This window comes from Pseudoliparis swirei, chromosome 16 (genome assembly GCF_029220125.1).
Source record: "Pseudoliparis swirei isolate HS2019 ecotype Mariana Trench chromosome 16, NWPU_hadal_v1, whole genome shotgun sequence".
Taxonomy (NCBI): domain Eukaryota; kingdom Metazoa; phylum Chordata; class Actinopteri; order Perciformes; family Liparidae; genus Pseudoliparis; species Pseudoliparis swirei.
Genome location: NC_079403.1, coordinates 19,487,417 through 19,505,757, shown reverse-complemented (window position 1 = coordinate 19,505,757; position 18,341 = coordinate 19,487,417). Strand labels below are relative to the sequence as shown.

The window sequence follows — 18,341 nt, the reverse complement described above, 5'->3', positions numbered from 1 at the left end:
TCTGCCACCCAAAAGTGGGCAAAATAAATTAATGCAGGGTTGTTTTTTATTATTATTACTGTAAAATTAATAGTCCAGAGAAACTGATAGGACCACGAAGAAGAAAATCATAAAGAGAGCTAGCTAGCTTTCTTATTCATATTTTATTTCTTCTATCATTTCACTGTGTTAGTTACAATAATATGGGCATTCACATTGTTGTACATCACTGGGCAACACTTTCAAGCAGAATGTTTCATTCAAATGTCTTCATACAATAAGGGTCTGCCCTCTTTTGCTGTAATGATATTTTGTATTAAGTTTACAAACCTCCCTGCTTGTCATGTGCTTATAGCAACTTCACTTCTATTTCTTTGTAATAATATCAAATAATTATCCATTTATAGATACCTTTGTGTTGAAATGTATAATTAATACTTGGCAACCATGTCAAAGTCAAAACGTAGCTGTATATTTTAAATAAAAATCCCACGTAGTGAGACAAATCAATGTAATGGTAAACATTATATCGACACCAGAGGACTGTATAATCTAGTCTCGGCTGCTCACCAGTAAATTAAATGGAAAGAAACAGAAAAAGCAGTGAATCAAGGAGGCAAATGGATAATTCAAAGTGTCTATGTGTAAACAAAAAGAAAAAAGACACATTGTGCCAATTCCTTCTATATTTTACATGATTCCTTAAATAATGTCAATAAAAAGACCCCACCCTTTAATATTCATAAACCTGAACCCTTCAACTCATCAACATGAATCCCAAAAAAAGATTAAGAATAACTGATAGAGATCAAAGCAAATAAAATCCCACAGTCTGTCCTGTTTGACTGGGTTAACAGGTCTGAGAAGAACAACCCTGAGTAAGTGCTGAGGTGGACAAGGTCAGCTGTTCAGAGTCAGCCTGCAGTCTGAAGAGCTTTCACTGGCTCAAGATGCAAAGTAAGTCACGCGAAGAAGTGTCCAACCTCCATCAACCCTGACCTGTGGCAACACTGGCATGATTTAAATAAACCCTGGAAAGAGGTACTGTAGGAGGAGGACAACTCCCATCACCACGAGGCCACAGAGGAACAGCACGAGCCAGATAGAAAAGGATCCTAAAGAAGGTGGAAAACAAAATGGGACAAACGATAAGGTGAGAGGTCTGAAGTTATGATGCATGGACTATGTGTGTTTATTAGATGATGATGCAGGACTTACTTCGGTTGGGGACAGCATGCACCTGACAGCGGCTGTCCACAGCTACACTCAACATGGCGGTTTCATTATTCCCTTTGATATCTTTGTCTTTCAGACAGTCAGGCAGGAAGGCCAGGTCCGTCACAACAATGCCATGGGACTCCTCTACATAGTATAGCTTCTGCACACACAAAGAGTAAGTACAGTTGTCATCATACATCAGGGCTCCTGGGTTGATTTATATTCCTGGGTTTGATATACCTGTCCAGACTGTCTTTACCTGAAGGGAGAACGCGATGTAGATAGCCACTGAACCTGTCACAGTTCCAAGGCCAATAAATGTTCCAGAGTCACTGTCAAGAGAAACGGTTCACGTTAACATCTTATTCTGAAAGTACTGACACCCTCGGGTCACTTGGTTAATTTTCTCCCATCCTCCAATCTAGGATTTGAAGAGCAGGTAAAATTACAGCGGACCAAGATTTTCTTCGGTTTACTACAACAAGGGACTCAAGGTGGGTGGGGCCGGGCCCCGTGGCCCTCTATGAGCCAACCGCCACTGGATCTGATGTCTTTTGGTCAGCCCAAGATACGACTATGGATGCAATTATTGGGGCTGAAGTGTCATCATTAGCTGGCAACGATGTGTATGATGCTGTTTACACTGTATGTCAAGTAATGATAGTTGATGAGGCCTACTACAGGCGGCGTTTGTCATTTCTACCAGTGAAAGCGTTAGTAGTAGGCTATCATAGGGCAATGTTTGTGCAAAAAAACAAACAGCTTTGGTTGCTGGGTCCTCATTTGACCTCCAAAACCATACAAGGCCAAAGCTTTTTTTTGCGTGTTTAGCTATTTAAAATAGTTGTACTTCAAAACAAGCCCTTTGCCTTAAAATGTGTCCATTTTATGGAAACCAATGTTTATTTATGCAACACACTTTTAAGGCTATTGAATGATTGAACTTATGACAACTTACATATACATACAAAATAAATACCATGCAAAACCACTGGCATGACCATTTAATGCTGAGTATGAAACCATAATGCTTTCTTAGTAGTGACTGAGTTGTATTTGTACAGGAGAGTAAGGAAAGTCTGATTTATCAGCCATCATGCCTTGCTGGCAAACCCTTCCTTATTTGTGTCTAAGGCGAGTTTCCAAGCATCTGTAGTTAACATATTAGAATATGAAATCATCAGTTACCTGACAGCCAGACTGGAGATGACCTCAGTGCCACAGGGAGCCGTCAGCATGGGCAGAAAGCTCTTGCCATTCCATTTGGTGAGGTAGCATGGAGGTGGTTTTCTGTCTCGTTTATGAGGGATCTGAACTGTGTAAAGCCTCAGTTGGTCTTGTTCGTCTTCTACCTTTCCAAACCTGAAATACATGAAAATACATCCATTAATAGTCACGTCCTTTGGATAGATAGGGTGAGGTGAACAGCTGGAATGTTCTTTCAAAGAGGAAGTCATTTTTTCTTTTTGTTTTACCTGCAAGCCATATACCGATAAGTCTTCTCAGCTATCTGAGGCATGGTTTCAAGCCATTTGAGTCCCATAGCCAGCTGACTGCCGCTCCATACACTGCAGGAGAAGTCCCGGCCAACACTTACCAGGTGCTGCATGAGAAAAATAAATACTGTCATTGATTGGGAAATTATTTTCTTCATTTAGACACAAACACAGTGCTCTGAGCAAAGGAGTTACTGTCCCTTACTCAGGGGCACAGCGGCAGCACCTAGACTACATTTAATATCCACATCCCGAAGTGTCAATGTTTCACCTTGTTCCCTAAACTCATGTCCAAGTCTTCAATCTCCCCTTCATGTGCTTTGAAGTCATACTTCTTCTTCAGGGATGGAAACTGAAGAAGAATTAAGAACATACAATCAGTCAGGATATCAATACACACGTTGTCTGTTGTATGCGGCAGCTGAGCTTCAGGGCTTGAGTGTTTTATTGATGGCTCTGCTGTAAAACCCCATTGTAATTCATACATTTCTTAATTTCTTCATATTCGTAAACATGGAACATGCACAGCTTTCAAGAAATCAGCCGATTAGAGCATTAGAAAGTTAAACAGCTCATAATTAATCTCTAAGAAATATTTATGTCCAAGCAACTGGATTTATACAAGTGTCTTTCCAAATTACATTTGAACACATCATCATACGGTTATAATTTACATTCAACCAATACGGCCTCACTGCATCCTAATGTAACTGAAGGGAGCCTCTTGTTTGTTAGCTGGATGCTGCTAACGTTACTCTCCTCCTGCTTATTGTTGTTCAGCGACTAAAAACAATAAATGCTGATCTTTTGGGCATATTTCTTTCTGAATGTGGGCCAATAACTGCGGGTGGTTAAACTGTGTAATTAAACTTTGGTGCACTGGTATGCACAGTGAATGACAACTTGTATATTCAAACTTGTCTATTAGAATCAAAACTTTGTATAATAAAGTAGTGCTTATGAAAAGCTCAGTTTCTACAATCCCAAAGAAAGGCACAAGGTGTACAATTAATAGCTTAGTTGTGTGCAAAAGGGCCTCTCTGGAGAGCCAACCAGTAGCTAATACACTTTCTTTCATTTCCATTTGAAAAGTTATAAACGGCTAACATTAGTTAGTATCTTGGTAAATCGTAAAAAAGTATAAATCGGTGATTTATACAATGAAGTGTGATCAACTTTTTATGGACAGACGAATTGATTTATCCCTTTATCGTTTCAACAATATTTAATACTGCAGGACAGACTACAGTAAGGAGCATATCCACCAACTGGCCATAACACACCAGGTCCAGTCTAAAGATACTGTTTAAGTGAAAAGAATGAGACAGTGTTTACCTCCCAGACTCGTATGTGTCCGTCTGTGCCTCCAGTCAGAAGAAGGCTTTGGTCAGGACTGAACCGGACCACCTTCTGGAGTGGATCCAGGGGGTTCAGATCGGACTGCACTTCAGCCAAACCAGTCACAGAGATACAAGCCGACTCATCCTTCATATCTGACATATCTCCAGAGGCTGCAGCTTCATCCTGTCCATCTTTGTCTCTTTTCCCAGCTCGTCGCCTGGTATTCCCCTGCTGCACGCGGTTCCCTGCTGCACAGATGATACTCATTTTAATGGAGAACAAAGACACCTAAACAGGAAACGCATGTTTAAAAAAAAAAAGAACGACAATAAGGAATAGAACAACAAGGGGATGAATAAAACAGTAAATACAGGACAGTTAAACTGAATGCTGTTCAGGGGATGAGAGACGGTGATGCTGTGTGTGTGTGTGTGTATAAAAGAATATTTATCCCATTGTGTGCTTGATCAATTTAAAGAACAATGACTTAACAATGTCAGTCTCTGGACGGACTGTGACCTGGCAACAACAAAAATTCAGCCTTTGTGTTCTTGTTGAGGAAAGAGTCAACAAGAAGATTTATTTTTAGAGGAGATTATTTTGATATGCTTTCTCCCCGTGTAATTTGGTATTCAATAATATTCATGTGTTTACATCATCATGCGTTTTAACGGCTATGCAATGCTGCCAGAGAATATGCAGAATGCTGAGGAAATAAAGCTTTTAAAGAGGGGGAATAATGTTTTTGTATTGTTTGATGGAAGCACTTTCTTAGGGTTTATTAAACTACAATTCATAGATAATTAATGTTAACAATGGTCAATAAAGGAGATTAAAGTCAAACTTTATTTGTCTGGTACATATTTAAAAACTACAATCACAATGAATACAAAGCAAACAACAATAATAATTGAACAAAAATAAACAATGTGCACATAAATAGTGCTAGAGGTATGTTTCATACAGTATACTGGTTATAATTTCCCGTATAATTACATTTTCATATTCCACCAAACTAACGAATGGCTGTGAAAAGCTCTGGATGGGAGGGTGGATGGTGTTAAAAGGGTTCTCTATTAACTGGGTACCCTTCTCATTCACGGAATAATCTGTATAACAAAACAATTAATAACCAACAACTCTCATAACAGCATAAAACACTGTGGCAAAAATAACTTTGTGACACATAAACGACTTGTGATACTAATGGAAATGGATCTGTACTTGTATAGCGCTACTACTCGTAATTTCTGTCATTCATTTTATGTGTTGTGATCCTGTCATGCTGTTCATTCTGTACACATAACATCTATTGCTTCTGTCCATCCGGGGAGAGGGATCCTTCTCTCTTGCTCTCCTGAAGGTTTCTTCCCTTTTTTTCCCTGTGAAAGGGTTTCTTCAGTTTTTGCGGAGCGCTTCCTGATCCGATGTGAGGTCCTTGGACAGGGATGTCATACGTGTGCAGATTGTAAAGCGCAGCTCAGCTGGATATATGAAGTGCGAGTGAAACGCACATCCAGGCAATTTTTTTCTTCTCTTCTTTGTGTTCACCTTAGTCATGCTGGGGGGAATCGACAGTTTACAGCTTTCCCAGATTATATCCTTCTTGTTTCTGTACTTCTTCCTAGCAGCAGTAAACACTCGCTTTTGCTCCAGAAAGCTTAGAAACCGAAACAGTATTGGTCTGGGTGGCCGGCCTTCCTTGGGCTTTGGTGCACTGGTTACAGCTGTGCTCTGTCCAATTCAACACCCAGAGCACCATGATCTTCCTCACACATTCTGATGGTTTAACGTGATCAAGCTTCTCCCTCTGACCGACGAACAGTAGGTTCTGGCGCCTTTCTCTATTAGCAGCATCTTCAACAACCTGATGCAGCTCTTCACTTTTAGCGCTTCCATCTGCTGGAAGTTATCATGCTCCAACTGAGAGATTCTATCAGATGAATCATTATTCCGTCTACGCCGGTTCTCAGACCAACGTTGGCCTTGTTAATTTCTGTCATATCTGCTTGCAAAGTCATGAAAAGCTTGCCCCATCTCCTCCGTGGCTTTGTCCAGGGACTGTTGCGTTGCTGACAGCATGCTTCCCTCGTTGCTCATGCCTTCAGCAAGACATTAACCCCACCAGTATTAGCACTTTGTTTGGCCGCTTTTGTTGAAATTGTGTTATTTCGGAAGAAAAGAAATAGGGTGTTTTTTTTAAACTAACTCTTGTAGACTATACTATTTCAATGCCAAACACAAATGTAAACATGGGCAACAGCCATGACACTCGTTCAACCTCTCCTGTGTCATCTCCCCTGTCGCTGCTCGCGTGAAAGGGCGTGGCCACTTGCTGGGTCATGGCTGCAGCCTCAGCCCGAAAATTCTCAAAATAAAGTTGCAGTTTAACAACTAGCTGAGTGATTAGCTTCAATTTATTAGGCTATTCCAATGATTAAACTCTGCATATCCAACATTACCGACGACTGCTCGACAAACAGCAGAAAACTGTTATCACAGTATCAGCATCTACTGGAGTAAAATGTAGCCACACTTTGGAGCCTTCTCTTCTCTCTGCACATAATGCGTGTCTCACGCCATCCTAAACCGGAGACGGCATGTGTGTAGCGAGTAAAGCACGACTCCGCCCCTTGTGCAAAGACACAGCGAGCGGTTTGCAACGCTTAACTTCTAAAGTACCGATAGCAGAACCCTCAACTCCAGACTTCTTTAAAACTCCAGGTATATTTACTACTGTCTTATCGGTTCCCGTTTATAACTGGGTATCGGGACTCATCCCTACTGTGGAGTGACAGGCTAAACCACCAGTGCTGGCCACAGTGACTGGAGAGACACAGGTGGAGTAGATGGTGGTGCTGAAACTTTTGTACTTTCACTTCAGTAACATTTCTAACGCAGGACTTTTACTTCCCAAAACTAATGTTTAGACTCTGCTCAAGTGAATAATTTAGTCACAAACACATTGGTTGTTTAAATATGAATGGTGATGACATGAACAGGGCAGCCAGCCCACCTGATGAGAAGTGAACATAATTTATGAAACTTTGTCGGGACAAAATTGATTTTGGCGGGCTGCCACACTCGGAGGTAATTAATGGGAAACACGTCTGTACTTCCATCAACAAATGAATCGGCAACTTATCAAAACAAATGCAATATATGTATCATGTTTTGCATGTTTTTTAAAGACAGCAGGTATACTGTATAGTAGCAACATGACTCACCATCTTTCGCTGCATCTTTGACTTCTTCTTTCTGTGAGCAGTGTTTGAACTTCATCAGGCAGCATGTCCCATCCTGCCCTGCAGCAATTACACCATTACCTACAGCCATGTTCATGGTGGCGCGGGTGTCAGTGTCATGAGAGTGAAGGAGACTGGCACTGTACTGCTGCTCTCCAACCAGCCGGAGTTCCAGGAATTGCTGAAACACATGAATCGATGAATGAGTCTACTAATGCTGCTACTCTCATAATGCCTGTAATCCAGAATTTCATGAATACACTCAGACGAACCCCGTTCTAGCGTTAAACGCTGCAATTTGAGTACCTTTAATGTGGCTTTTGCCATACACATTTCATTTCTAATCGTGCCATAACCTTTTCTGCTGTATTCTACGATGGTTCTGAAAACTCTACAACTTAAAAAAAAACATGAAAAAAAAGAAAAAAATGTAAATGAAGAAAATGCTTTACCAAATTAAATAGCAAAGAGTGTTTCAGAAAAAGCTGACGAAATGAGAGAAAATACCATGAAAGAAAACCCATTAAAATACACACAAAACAACCACATACGTAACATAACACAACCACATACACACACAACACATCCACATACATACAACCAAATACACAACACACCCTTTTTTTGTTCTCTCGTGTATTTTTCGATAATTCCCCCATCCCCCCAATGCATGTAATTTTTTGTTTATTTAGGTATTTTTCTCTTTCAATCTAAAACTTCCCGACAAGCACAACCACCCCTGTGGTGCACCGTACTGTCCCTGGCGGCTCAAGCTCAATTTGGGGCAGAGCGACGGTTCCCTCTGGAGGGAATATAAATCTGGGTCACTTGTGATCTATGCAAATTACTGTCTATCCTCACAAAGATAGGCCACCTCCCTAGCGTCTGGAAGCTGTATTTCTTTTTAAAGGGATCAAACCCACAATGGGCCAAGAGGGGGGAATACCAATCAGTCAAAAAACAATAAATAAATTACATTTCTTGACAATAACTACAAAAAAACTATAAAACGGTTGACCCTGACTGATCCTGCTAATCTGTTCTGGAGCTCCCCAACTTGGTCGTGCTAATATTTTAAAAAATATTTTTTTAACGCAGCTGTTTATTGATAGTATTATGTTGTAATTTTTGCTCTATTTTTTATTCACACACACAAGTGGAGAACTCCTTTCAGGAATAGCTTAGTGAGTGTGTTGGTTTTGTGCTTAACATTACTGTCAGTCTGTGGTCGAAAGAGAGAGAGAAAAAGAGAGAGAGCCTGTGAGTGTCGCACTGAGAAGACTTTAAAAAAAATGTAATGTCAAATCTCAAGGACTGCATTCTTTCATCTACATAATATTTCAAAAATCAGGCACATCTTGTCTCAAAAAGATGCAGAAAAATTGGTTCACGTGTTCGTTACTTCGAGACTAGATTACTGCAACTCCTTATTATCAGGCTGCTCTAATAAGTCTCTTAGGTCCCTTCAGTTGATCCAGAATGCTGCAGCTCGTATTCTCACTAAAACTAAGAAAAGAGATCACATCACTCCTGCACTAGCTGCTCTACACTGGCTCCCAGTAAAATATAGCTGCTGGGGGACTTTGTAGGATGCACTGAGCACCTATCTCCTCTTTTTTCTCTCCTTAGGGATTAATTTTCATCTCTTCATCACACATTACTAACTCTGCTTTCTCCCCGGAGTCCTTTTGACTTCACGTCTCATATGGTCATCGGACCCTATGAGACAGCATAGATCCTATCTGCCTGATGGATCATCGAGGTCTGGGTCGTGGAATTCCTGCTACCAACTACGCCGCTGCCCTGTTGAGACCTCCGCCCACTGTTGAGACTCCGCCCACTCCTCCTCTCTACCTCCATCTGCCTGATGGATCGTGGAGGTCTCCATCGTGGAATATGCCTACTATGAACTATTCATACACTGTCATATTCATTGAATGTATTTTAACTCTAAATATGTCTTTCTGTACACATTACATCTATTGCACCTGTCCATCCTGGAGAGGGATCCTCCTATGTTGCTCTCTTGAAGGTTTCTTCCCTTTTTTCCCCCTGAAGGGTTATTTGGGAGTTTTTCCTGATCCGATGTGAGGTTTTGGGGCAGGGATGTCTATGTGTACAGATTGTAAAGCACTCCGAGACAAATTCGTAATTTGTGAAATTGGGCTATACAAATAAACTGAATTGAATTGAATTAATGTTACAGCTGTGAACATAGCTCACTACACACTAACATGCTGATCAGAGTGAATGGGGTTAGCCTCAACATTAGCAACAAGTTCGACTGAGCCTCCGTAAGCCATATTACTCAGACTCAGTAAGACAGGTTACCTGAAAGGTGGCCTAGCAATTAGGAGCCTGACAACTGTTCTGGCGGAAACAATGAAACACTTGATCCTCAGTACTTACCAAAGCATTCTTTATACCAGTCTTGGAAGCCCCTCCTCCACCTGCTGTGATCACCAGCCCAGATGTAGCATCCACTTTAATGGAGTATAAGGGAAAAGGGGCTCTGTACAGATCTGGCACCTTCCTCTTCCCCATTGTTGTTGTGCAAGTCACTCACACTTCTTCATAAAACTGCTGCATCTACAACACCTGAAGAAACAGCAATACTTAGTTTAAATGTGACATCCTGTTTCCTCTTTAATCAGTTCATCAAATTACTTATTTTAAAAACTACTTTGAAAACAATGCATCCTTTTCTAAGCAGAAATATCATCTAATATCTGGTTACAGCTTTTGCAATGTGAAGATTTGCTCCTTTTCTCTGTTTCATATCATTGTGAATTGAATATATTTAGATTTGTATCTGTTAGTCAGTAAATATTAGACATCTTCAAACATCATATTTGGCTCTGGGAAATGTATGTCAGACTATTTTCTGGACCAATATGAACATACAACTATGACAATAAATATGGTATTAGTTACAGCCTTAGTGCAGTGTAAATAAAGTACAAATGACAGACATATTATTTAAGCCTGAGTTTGTTGTGAAGTTGGAACGCACATTTACAGTTGGAGATAATGGAAAAATTAAGGCAGAAGTCTACTTACAAATACTGGTATTATCACAGTATCTTTTTTAGAAACTGAACAGCACATCACAGTTGTCTAGTTAAGATTATTTTTATAGAACCCTCATGGAGGTTGTGTTGCACTGAGTTTACTTTTGCTTGTTGTGAGTTACCTCCTGAGATATAACATTTACAGTGCGACACTACGATAATATATATAATATATAACTGTAACGCTACGTGCCAGCGTTTCAGACACATTTAAGAATGGCTCACACACGTTATATCTATATCTGAAGTCAGATGTTTAATGTAACATCAACGCTAACTGTCTCAGACTGTGACCGTTTTTGCTTGATGCCGCTGAAGTAAATGTCTGTGGCTGTAGGTTAACGTTGGTTACTTAGTGAAGTAACATTATGAGCACTCAGCGCCATCATGGGGTAAACACGAAATGTAACACTTGTAATAACATAGACCATTCTGTTCTCGGCAACGTTAGAAAACGACAAATACATTACAATCCATACGTTAGCTGAAGCGCGAACGAAGATGTCAACATCGTTTAGCTGTAGTTAGCTAATGAGCACTACAGCCCGCTGTGCTAGCCTGCTAGCTCTTGACAGGGATTACATTCATAGTCACCTACTTGTGCAATTAGCCCGGTTTTTCTTCAGCTGTTATTTGAGCAGATAGTTAACAAAGGCATACACCAGAGGATGTCATAGTGGTCTGTTAACGGCAAAAGCTTGCAATGAAGTGGGAGTGCTAAGAGTTAGTAGCTAGCACAGACGTAACGCTAGATCCAGTCAGCTGGACAGCCACTTCAATACCAACACGTCAGCAACGTAGGGTAGCGTAACGTAGTGTGGCGTAAATAGCAGCGTAACTAGCAGCGCAACGTAGCAGGCGTACGCTGCGTTCTGACGCTTCCACTTGATCGCTAAAGTATTAAAGCCCATTTCTACCACAGTAGTGAACTAAATAATGATTCCAATTATAAAAGAGAAACTGGCCCAGCATTTCATAGTTATGACTTAGCATCTTCTAATTGGGACTTAGTTGTCTTTCTGCTGATGATGGAGCAATATGGAAGAGGTGGTGGAATGTTGGCTATCTAGCAGATGCACGAGCCTTCATTAAGGTGCAGGCTTGGTCAGATAAGTGGTGTTTTAGTGTCAAACACCAGTAGCAAGAGGAAAATCGATTGTTAGGCGTCCGACATAAATATGATTATTTTTGCAATTGTTGTATAATGAACAATATCTGTTGCCTAATCTCATTGGTCTACATGTGTTAGTTATTTTAATAACTGATGCTGCGCAAACGCAGTTAATGCTTTGTTTATGTTATTGCCGCATTGAATGAACACGTGCAATGCAATTCTGCGCACTATATTGTCGGCTTGTTCTATTATCCACATTTAATAATTAATATAGACTCAGTGAGTTTGAGAGCCGGACACAGAGACTTCAAAGTAAATACATAGCAGTCAATTTGTGTACCTCTATATTAAATAAATAATAGCATGAATAATTAGCATACTGTTGTATTGTAATATTTCTGCCACTTTCCTACAACTGATCGTTAATTAAATGCCAATGGGCTCGAACACTGGAATTATGACACGACTTGTCACAGCGAGAGACCCAAATGCCGACATTTACTGAACAAACTAATATTTACTTCCAAAGACCAGACAGGAACGACAAAAACCCAGACCAAACAGTACGAAGCCACACTGGGAATGAGACAAACAGGGTTTACATACACAGGCAAGGTGAAGGTGATTGGGGAACGAGACACAGGTGAACACAATGAGGGCAGGACCAGCAATCACACAGAAGGAAACAATCAGGACCAGGGCAGACAATCACAGGGAGACAGACGACACAAGGACTTCCAAACAAGACACAAAACGAGACACAAACTCCAGATCATGACAAATTATCTTCATGAGACGCGATGAGTCTGACTAAAATAATGTATATACCTTAAGCTTTGACTTTATTGCTGTATCTGTTGTCATGACATTTGAAGAATGAATACATAACAATGTTCCTATAGTCTAAACTGACTATACAGTGTTTTTTTCAGAGCCTTAGACTTCAAGACATCCTAGACTTAATATTACATACAGACTGTACTTATTGTGTTCCTGACGTGCATTTTACTCATGCGAGATGTTTTAGATTTGTCCAGATCTGATCATGTTAACTTTGTGTTTTGTTTTTTTGCATCAGGAGAGAGCCTCTGACAGGGTGAATCACTCCATTTGGCTTTGTGGTGGATTTCTGGCTAGGGTTGCAACAGGGATGTTCATGTTTGGTGAAGACGTTAACAGGGCTGAGGTGGCCAATCCCTATATAAACAGGATGTTTGTGCAAGTTGAGAGGTCGATTCACTGCCTTGATCCTCAAATCGCATTCTTCCTCCGACTGTATCTGCTCATGCAGAGGATGTTTGTATCTCCAGCTCGGAGGACGTTCAATGTTTGCAGGATACCTTGTATTGTCCTTGCAGGAAAAGGCTTCATCTGCGTGGTCATTTTGGTGGGGCCACCCGGCCACACATAAAACATGACCAGCAACGAAGGTGAATTTGCCAGTTGTTGAGCTACCTCATCCAGTGCATCATACTGGTTCCTTAGTCTGGAGTCTCCCTCGCGCATAGTCTCAAATATGCATCTTATAAGGCCAGGGTTAAACAAGACTCCTCACGCAAGGTATAATGTCGCACTTTCCACAACGTTGTATACAGTTTTTAATTATGCCTAAGGCATTATCCATTATGCACAACTCTCTTGTTTGATCAGCCTGTTTTGAAAATGTTTCGATGTCTTTAAATCCACTTGCTTGTGGGTACATTATTATTATTATGTACATAGTGCATTAAGAGAAAAGCTATAACTTCTTCTTTACGACGGCACCCTCTGGTGGGTTCGTGCTGATGGTGCTTGGTCACCAATGTGGAACAGTGTACTACTACTATTAATAACGTTATCAGGACCACACACCCTGAAGAAGAGTGTTGTTTGTCTTATAAAAAAATAAAAAATAAAGCAAAACATCAAATTTCAGATATTTCTTTCATTGTATTCAGTTATAATAAACAAAATAATACAGAACAGATTTTCTCTGCGACTTTAATAGAATCCCCACAATATCTGGAAAGGTTAATTTTGGGTGGATATGGACATTTAGAGGTGGCTTCAATCAAGTTAGCCAGAAAACCGTAGAGCAGCCTTTAAATGCAAAGCGTTTCGATATTTACTTTCAAAATAAAAGCATGATCGTAACGGCGCTAATGAAAATCCAAATATATTTATAAGGAATAACTTAATAAATAGTGTTACATTCTTCCAAGTTGTCCGATGAAGCTGTATTGATGTTTCGTACTTTGAAATTCCGCAAATCGTTTGTCAAGCAACTGTTGTTTTGTGCATTAACTCTGGCTTACTGAACAGTTTATCATATCAGGTTGTGAAACTGGCTTAATATAGGCTATTAATAAACCTTTAACATCTCATGAAGCCTACTGAACACATATTCAGAGATGACATAACAACTCAAACCCTAGTCATTACATCTCATCATTGAGATGAGTTTACTCACGTGTTGAAAAGTGATGAAAGTGCACATCTGCAAAGAAAGGTCGTATTCTGAAAACGACCGGAAATCGTAAATTTCCAGTCGTGTAGCTAGAGCATCTTTGGTGTTGCTTGATGGTGAAGCTGTTGCTTTTGCGGAAAACACCCAAGACCGACGCGGGGTTAGTATAACCGCCGTGGCGTATTTTCATGGACCGTTTTTTCTCATGTCATCCAGACTGACGTTTAATATCCGGTGCTGTGTTTCTGTCTCCAGAGAACAACGTTCGCACCGAGAGACGGAGTCTGGCTCCACACACGGTAAGCGGATGCATCCGTGTACATTATGTCGGGATTTTCACAGCATCTGGAAGAATGAGGAATAATTATCAGCCTACTGCAGAGCAGGTTAATGGACATTACACACGGGACATGTTAAATGGACCTTAAGAGCCCAAGTGAGAATCAGATTAAGAAAAAGGATACAGTCAGATATGGCGTGACGCTCAGAGATGCTACAGCCACCGCTTAAACGGGCGTGTTGGATGACTAAGGTGAAGTCGCTGGCGTTGTCTTCTGTACCACCCGAGACCGCTCGGACCATTTACAGCGTTCACGCTGCCGTGGTGAGGCTGACGGCACGTCGCCGAACTCACGGAGCGTATAGTCTGACAAGCGCACCATGGAGCTAGGTAGGCCCACAGCAGAGACCCCCACCTCTCCCTGACGCCAACATCTTCCACTTTAACGAGTCTTTTTTCTATTTGGGATACGACACATCAACTTAAAATGATCAATGTGAATTTGATTTCATTGTGCCAGCTGCCAGTCACCCGCCAGGAAAATAAATGGTGTTAGAATTTGACATGGATGTTGGCGGTAGCCGCCCTGTGCGGGGACTGGGGACAGTATGGTCCCGACTCTGATCACCAGGTTCTGTTCATTGTAAACAATGCCTCAGTGTGTTCCCTCCTGTGTCCCCTCTTGATACAGGCCACGTGACGGGGGACTATGGGAGGCCAAGATGCAAAGAGCTTTCCAATCAAGAGGACCGCTGGAGACATGATTCAACATTAATGAATTCAACAACTCTGACATGGAACACAACTGTGGAGTACAAAGGTGGAGAGGAGCCGGCGATACAGTCCCATCTGTAAAGCTAAAAGAGGAAACAAGGTGCACATTCTTCTGATCGCGTTGCTGAAAAAAGAGTAGGCGTGCTCGATCTGTGCCTACGACACACAGAACAAACTGAGTCAACTGACGGCACTGGACCGAGTGACCACAGACGCAGCTATGTAAGAAGACATCTCTCCAGTATGCAGGTCCTGACAATCAACACACGACTGTGATTCATGCCATATGTGGGCTCTCAGGGGGAAAAGGTAGTTACTCAGCAGAAGAGAAGCGAGCAGATGATGTTTACCTAAGAGTTCTCTCAGTGTTTGATCTACTCCTGTAAGACGACAGACTGCTTTCTATTTTGTATTCAAAGGCAGGAAGCATAAGTCCAGAGTGGTCACTATGCCTCGGAACCGAGCCTTTTCCGAGCCAGAGTACTCGGCGGAGTACTCGGCGGATTGCTCGGTCACTCTGCCCTCTGACCCCGGGCAGGCGGTCGGGCGAACACACGAGGTCACGGTTCGGAGCTCGGGATGCTGCCTCTGCTTGCCGCGGTTTATGCGCCTCACCTTCACGCCAGAGTCTCTGGAAAACCTCTACCAGACCTACTTCAGACGGCAGAGACACGAAACCCTGCTGGTGCTGGTCGTGTTCGCTGCCCTCTTCGACAGTTACATCATCGTCATGTGTGCGGTGGTCTACACCACCGACAAGCTGGCTTCTGTTTTAGTGGCATCGGTGGGACTGGCGGCCGACATTGTCCTCTATCTGTTGTGCCGCTTTGGGCTGCTGCCAGACCGCATCTCGAGACGGGTGGTGCCCTATGCTTTGTGGGTGCTCATAGCAGCTCAGATATTCTGCTACCTGGGTCTGAACTATGCTCGCTTCCACCAAGCTAGCGACACTGTGGGCTGGCAGGCTTTCTTCAGCTTTTCCTTTTTTCTGACTCTGCCTTTGAGGCTGACACCCATCGTGCTCATCACTACTGTATCCTGCGGGGTCCACACCCTGGTTCTTGGCGTCACTATTGCCCAGCAGCAGCAGGAGAACATCCAGGGAACAGCACTTAGCAGACAGGTAAGAGAGGGAAGGAGGTGGTGTAGATGGTTTATCCTGAAATGCATTTACTTCTGTGGGATTTCACTTATTTTACAGACTTTTGCAGAAGTCTTTCGGAATTTGAACATGTGTTGTTTCATAGATGCAGGAGACTGGAAGCTGCTAGGTCACACACTAAGCTAGGGAATTGCTCATATGATACCCAAGTTTGAGGTTTGATACCCAGCTTAAGTCTTACAAAGATTGTTTTATGTTCTAAATAGTTTTAGGCTTTTAGCTTATACTTGATGTTTTCACAACAGAAACGGACAAGAAATCTGGGTAGTAAATGAGGGAAGTGACATGCATCAAAGGTCTCGAGCTTGAATTAAATTAGGTACATTACATGTACGTGGTATGTATGTGCCCAAGACCAGCCGTCCCCAACCTTTTTTGCACCATGGACCGGTTTGGTCATCGCCACATATTATGCAGAGGGGGCTTGATGGGGGTGTGTGTGTGTGGTGTGTGTGGTGTGTGTAGAAATAAGTGTCTTTGAGTGTTTGCCTAGAAAAGAGCCATATACATTTGATTATTATTATATATGTATGTATGTATAAATATATATGTATGTGTGTGTATATGTATATTTGTATATATATATATGTGTGTGTGTGTGTTTATATACATATTTATATATATATTTATGTATGTGTATGTACACATCTACACACACTACCTGCAGTGTTTTCTCCAGGTGCCCATCTTGCAGCTTCTTGAGAATGTCACAGACGTGAGCAATGATGCCAAACTAAAGTGCCTGTGAAATAATGATAGCACAAACTTTCCTTCCTATGGAAATGATTGAACTTACTAAGATGTTTTTTGGCACTATGCCACATGTCCAGACTGAATGAATTCCAAGGGCCTTGTAGCTGCCTTTGTCTGGTGCTGTGAAGTGGGGATAATTACCATAATATTTCATCCTTTCAACACATGCTCATATAGTATATCAAATAAGTGCTTACTCATTAGGGCTCTGATCAGGGCATAATATTTGTCTTCTAGCTTCATCCCGCATGTAAGCTTGTCCACTGTCTTGATAAAAGCCTTCTCCATGACGACAGAGTCCTCGATGTGTGCCGCTTGTCTATGGAGCCAAGATGAATCATCTCCTTGGTGTCATTCTCAATGGTGGTGTAGCTGCAGTACTGTACACAATGACCTGGCGAGTGATTTCTACCATCTGCTGAAAAAAAATGGAAAAAAGAGTTCGCTGATTACATGCAATCACACTGCCAGAACCGAATGTCCCTTGGAGGCGGCTGAGGGCCTGAGCCCTTCTCTCTTCCCAGAACTCTCTTACTGTGTGGAGACAGCAGGTGTCCGGATGGAGAATGTGTTCTTCTTCACCATCCCAATGTTAATACATTTGAACAGGAGGGCAACCTTTGCATATCGTTGATTTTAGACAACAAAATGTTGGTGGACAGGAGAAAATCTCCAGCTTGCATGGCAAACGTCTTTACAGACACGAGCTGTATCCATTGGGGACGGATACATTGGCAAAGTCAAACCAAAGTGCTAATTACATTTGTCACACAGCTTTGGTTTTTATGTCACCATGCAGGTATGATATGCTGTGACTGTTAAGAATTTCCCATTGGAATCTTGGATGTAATGTTGTTCCCAAAGGGGGCAAGCTCAAGCTGTTCTGGTGAAACAGCTTCCTGATCAGTGGGAAATGGGAATGAAGACCTCCCTTTTTCTAAAGCATTTAAAAACGAATTAGCTGCCTTTTGTAGAATCCCTAAACATGTAAATAGTGTTTTTATCAGTGAATATTTGTGACAGTCATGTGATCCTGTGCGCCTAGTTACAAAAAAATTCAGAGATGCATGACCAAGCGCTGCAACCAATGATTACATCATTGTCTGGTGCGAGTATAACAACTAAGCTTTAGAATGTTACAACAGCTTTCAAATTCATTACAAGTTCACGTTGCAAAAAGCAACCTTTTCCAAGTGAGACCTGTTGTTGTTTGTAATGTGAGACAACATGACTCCAACATCAGAGACCGAGGACTGCTGACAGTAGTCCAATATGTCACAATGGAATTGCGACTTGCAACAGTCTGTCACTTAAACTAGTATTACAGTAATATGTCATGTTGGCTTTCGGGCCTTTTGCACGTTAGCAACGCTGACATTAATCAAAGTTACACAATATTGCCAAGCAAATTAATCGGTGTTTCTGAAACTCCTTTTAGTTTGACTATTTTTCATGTGGACCT

General features: G+C 41.6%; 2 protein-coding genes across 2 annotated transcripts in view; one reads left to right on the top strand and one right to left on the bottom strand.

The window, feature by feature from the left end:
• Positions 1-124: 124 nt before the first annotated feature.
• Positions 125-11,124, bottom strand: preb (prolactin regulatory element binding). The gene is made up of 10 exons (XM_056433934.1): positions 10,949-11,124; positions 9,689-9,877; positions 7,262-7,460; positions 4,029-4,282; positions 2,965-3,045; positions 2,673-2,800; positions 2,386-2,559; positions 1,457-1,529; positions 1,198-1,357; positions 125-1,094 (listed from the first exon to the last, which is right to left on the bottom strand). The coding sequence occupies exons 2-10, from the start codon at positions 9,821-9,823 to the stop codon at positions 1,000-1,002; spliced, it is 1,299 nt and encodes a 432-aa protein (XP_056289909.1). The 5' UTR covers positions 9,824-9,877; positions 10,949-11,124; the 3' UTR covers positions 125-999.
• A 2,884-nt stretch (positions 11,125-14,008) lies between these two features.
• adcy3a (adenylate cyclase 3a) overlaps positions 14,009-18,341 on the top strand; it is a 53,522-nt gene continuing 49,189 nt past the window's right edge. The window contains exons 1-4 of the mRNA XM_056434442.1: positions 14,009-14,070; positions 14,166-14,209; positions 14,882-15,273; positions 15,384-16,087. Of these exons, the coding sequence (XP_056290417.1) occupies positions 15,413-16,087 (675 nt within the window). The 5' untranslated portion in view covers positions 14,009-14,070; positions 14,166-14,209; positions 14,882-15,273; positions 15,384-15,412. The remainder of the gene's footprint in view (positions 14,071-14,165; positions 14,210-14,881; positions 15,274-15,383; positions 16,088-18,341) is intronic.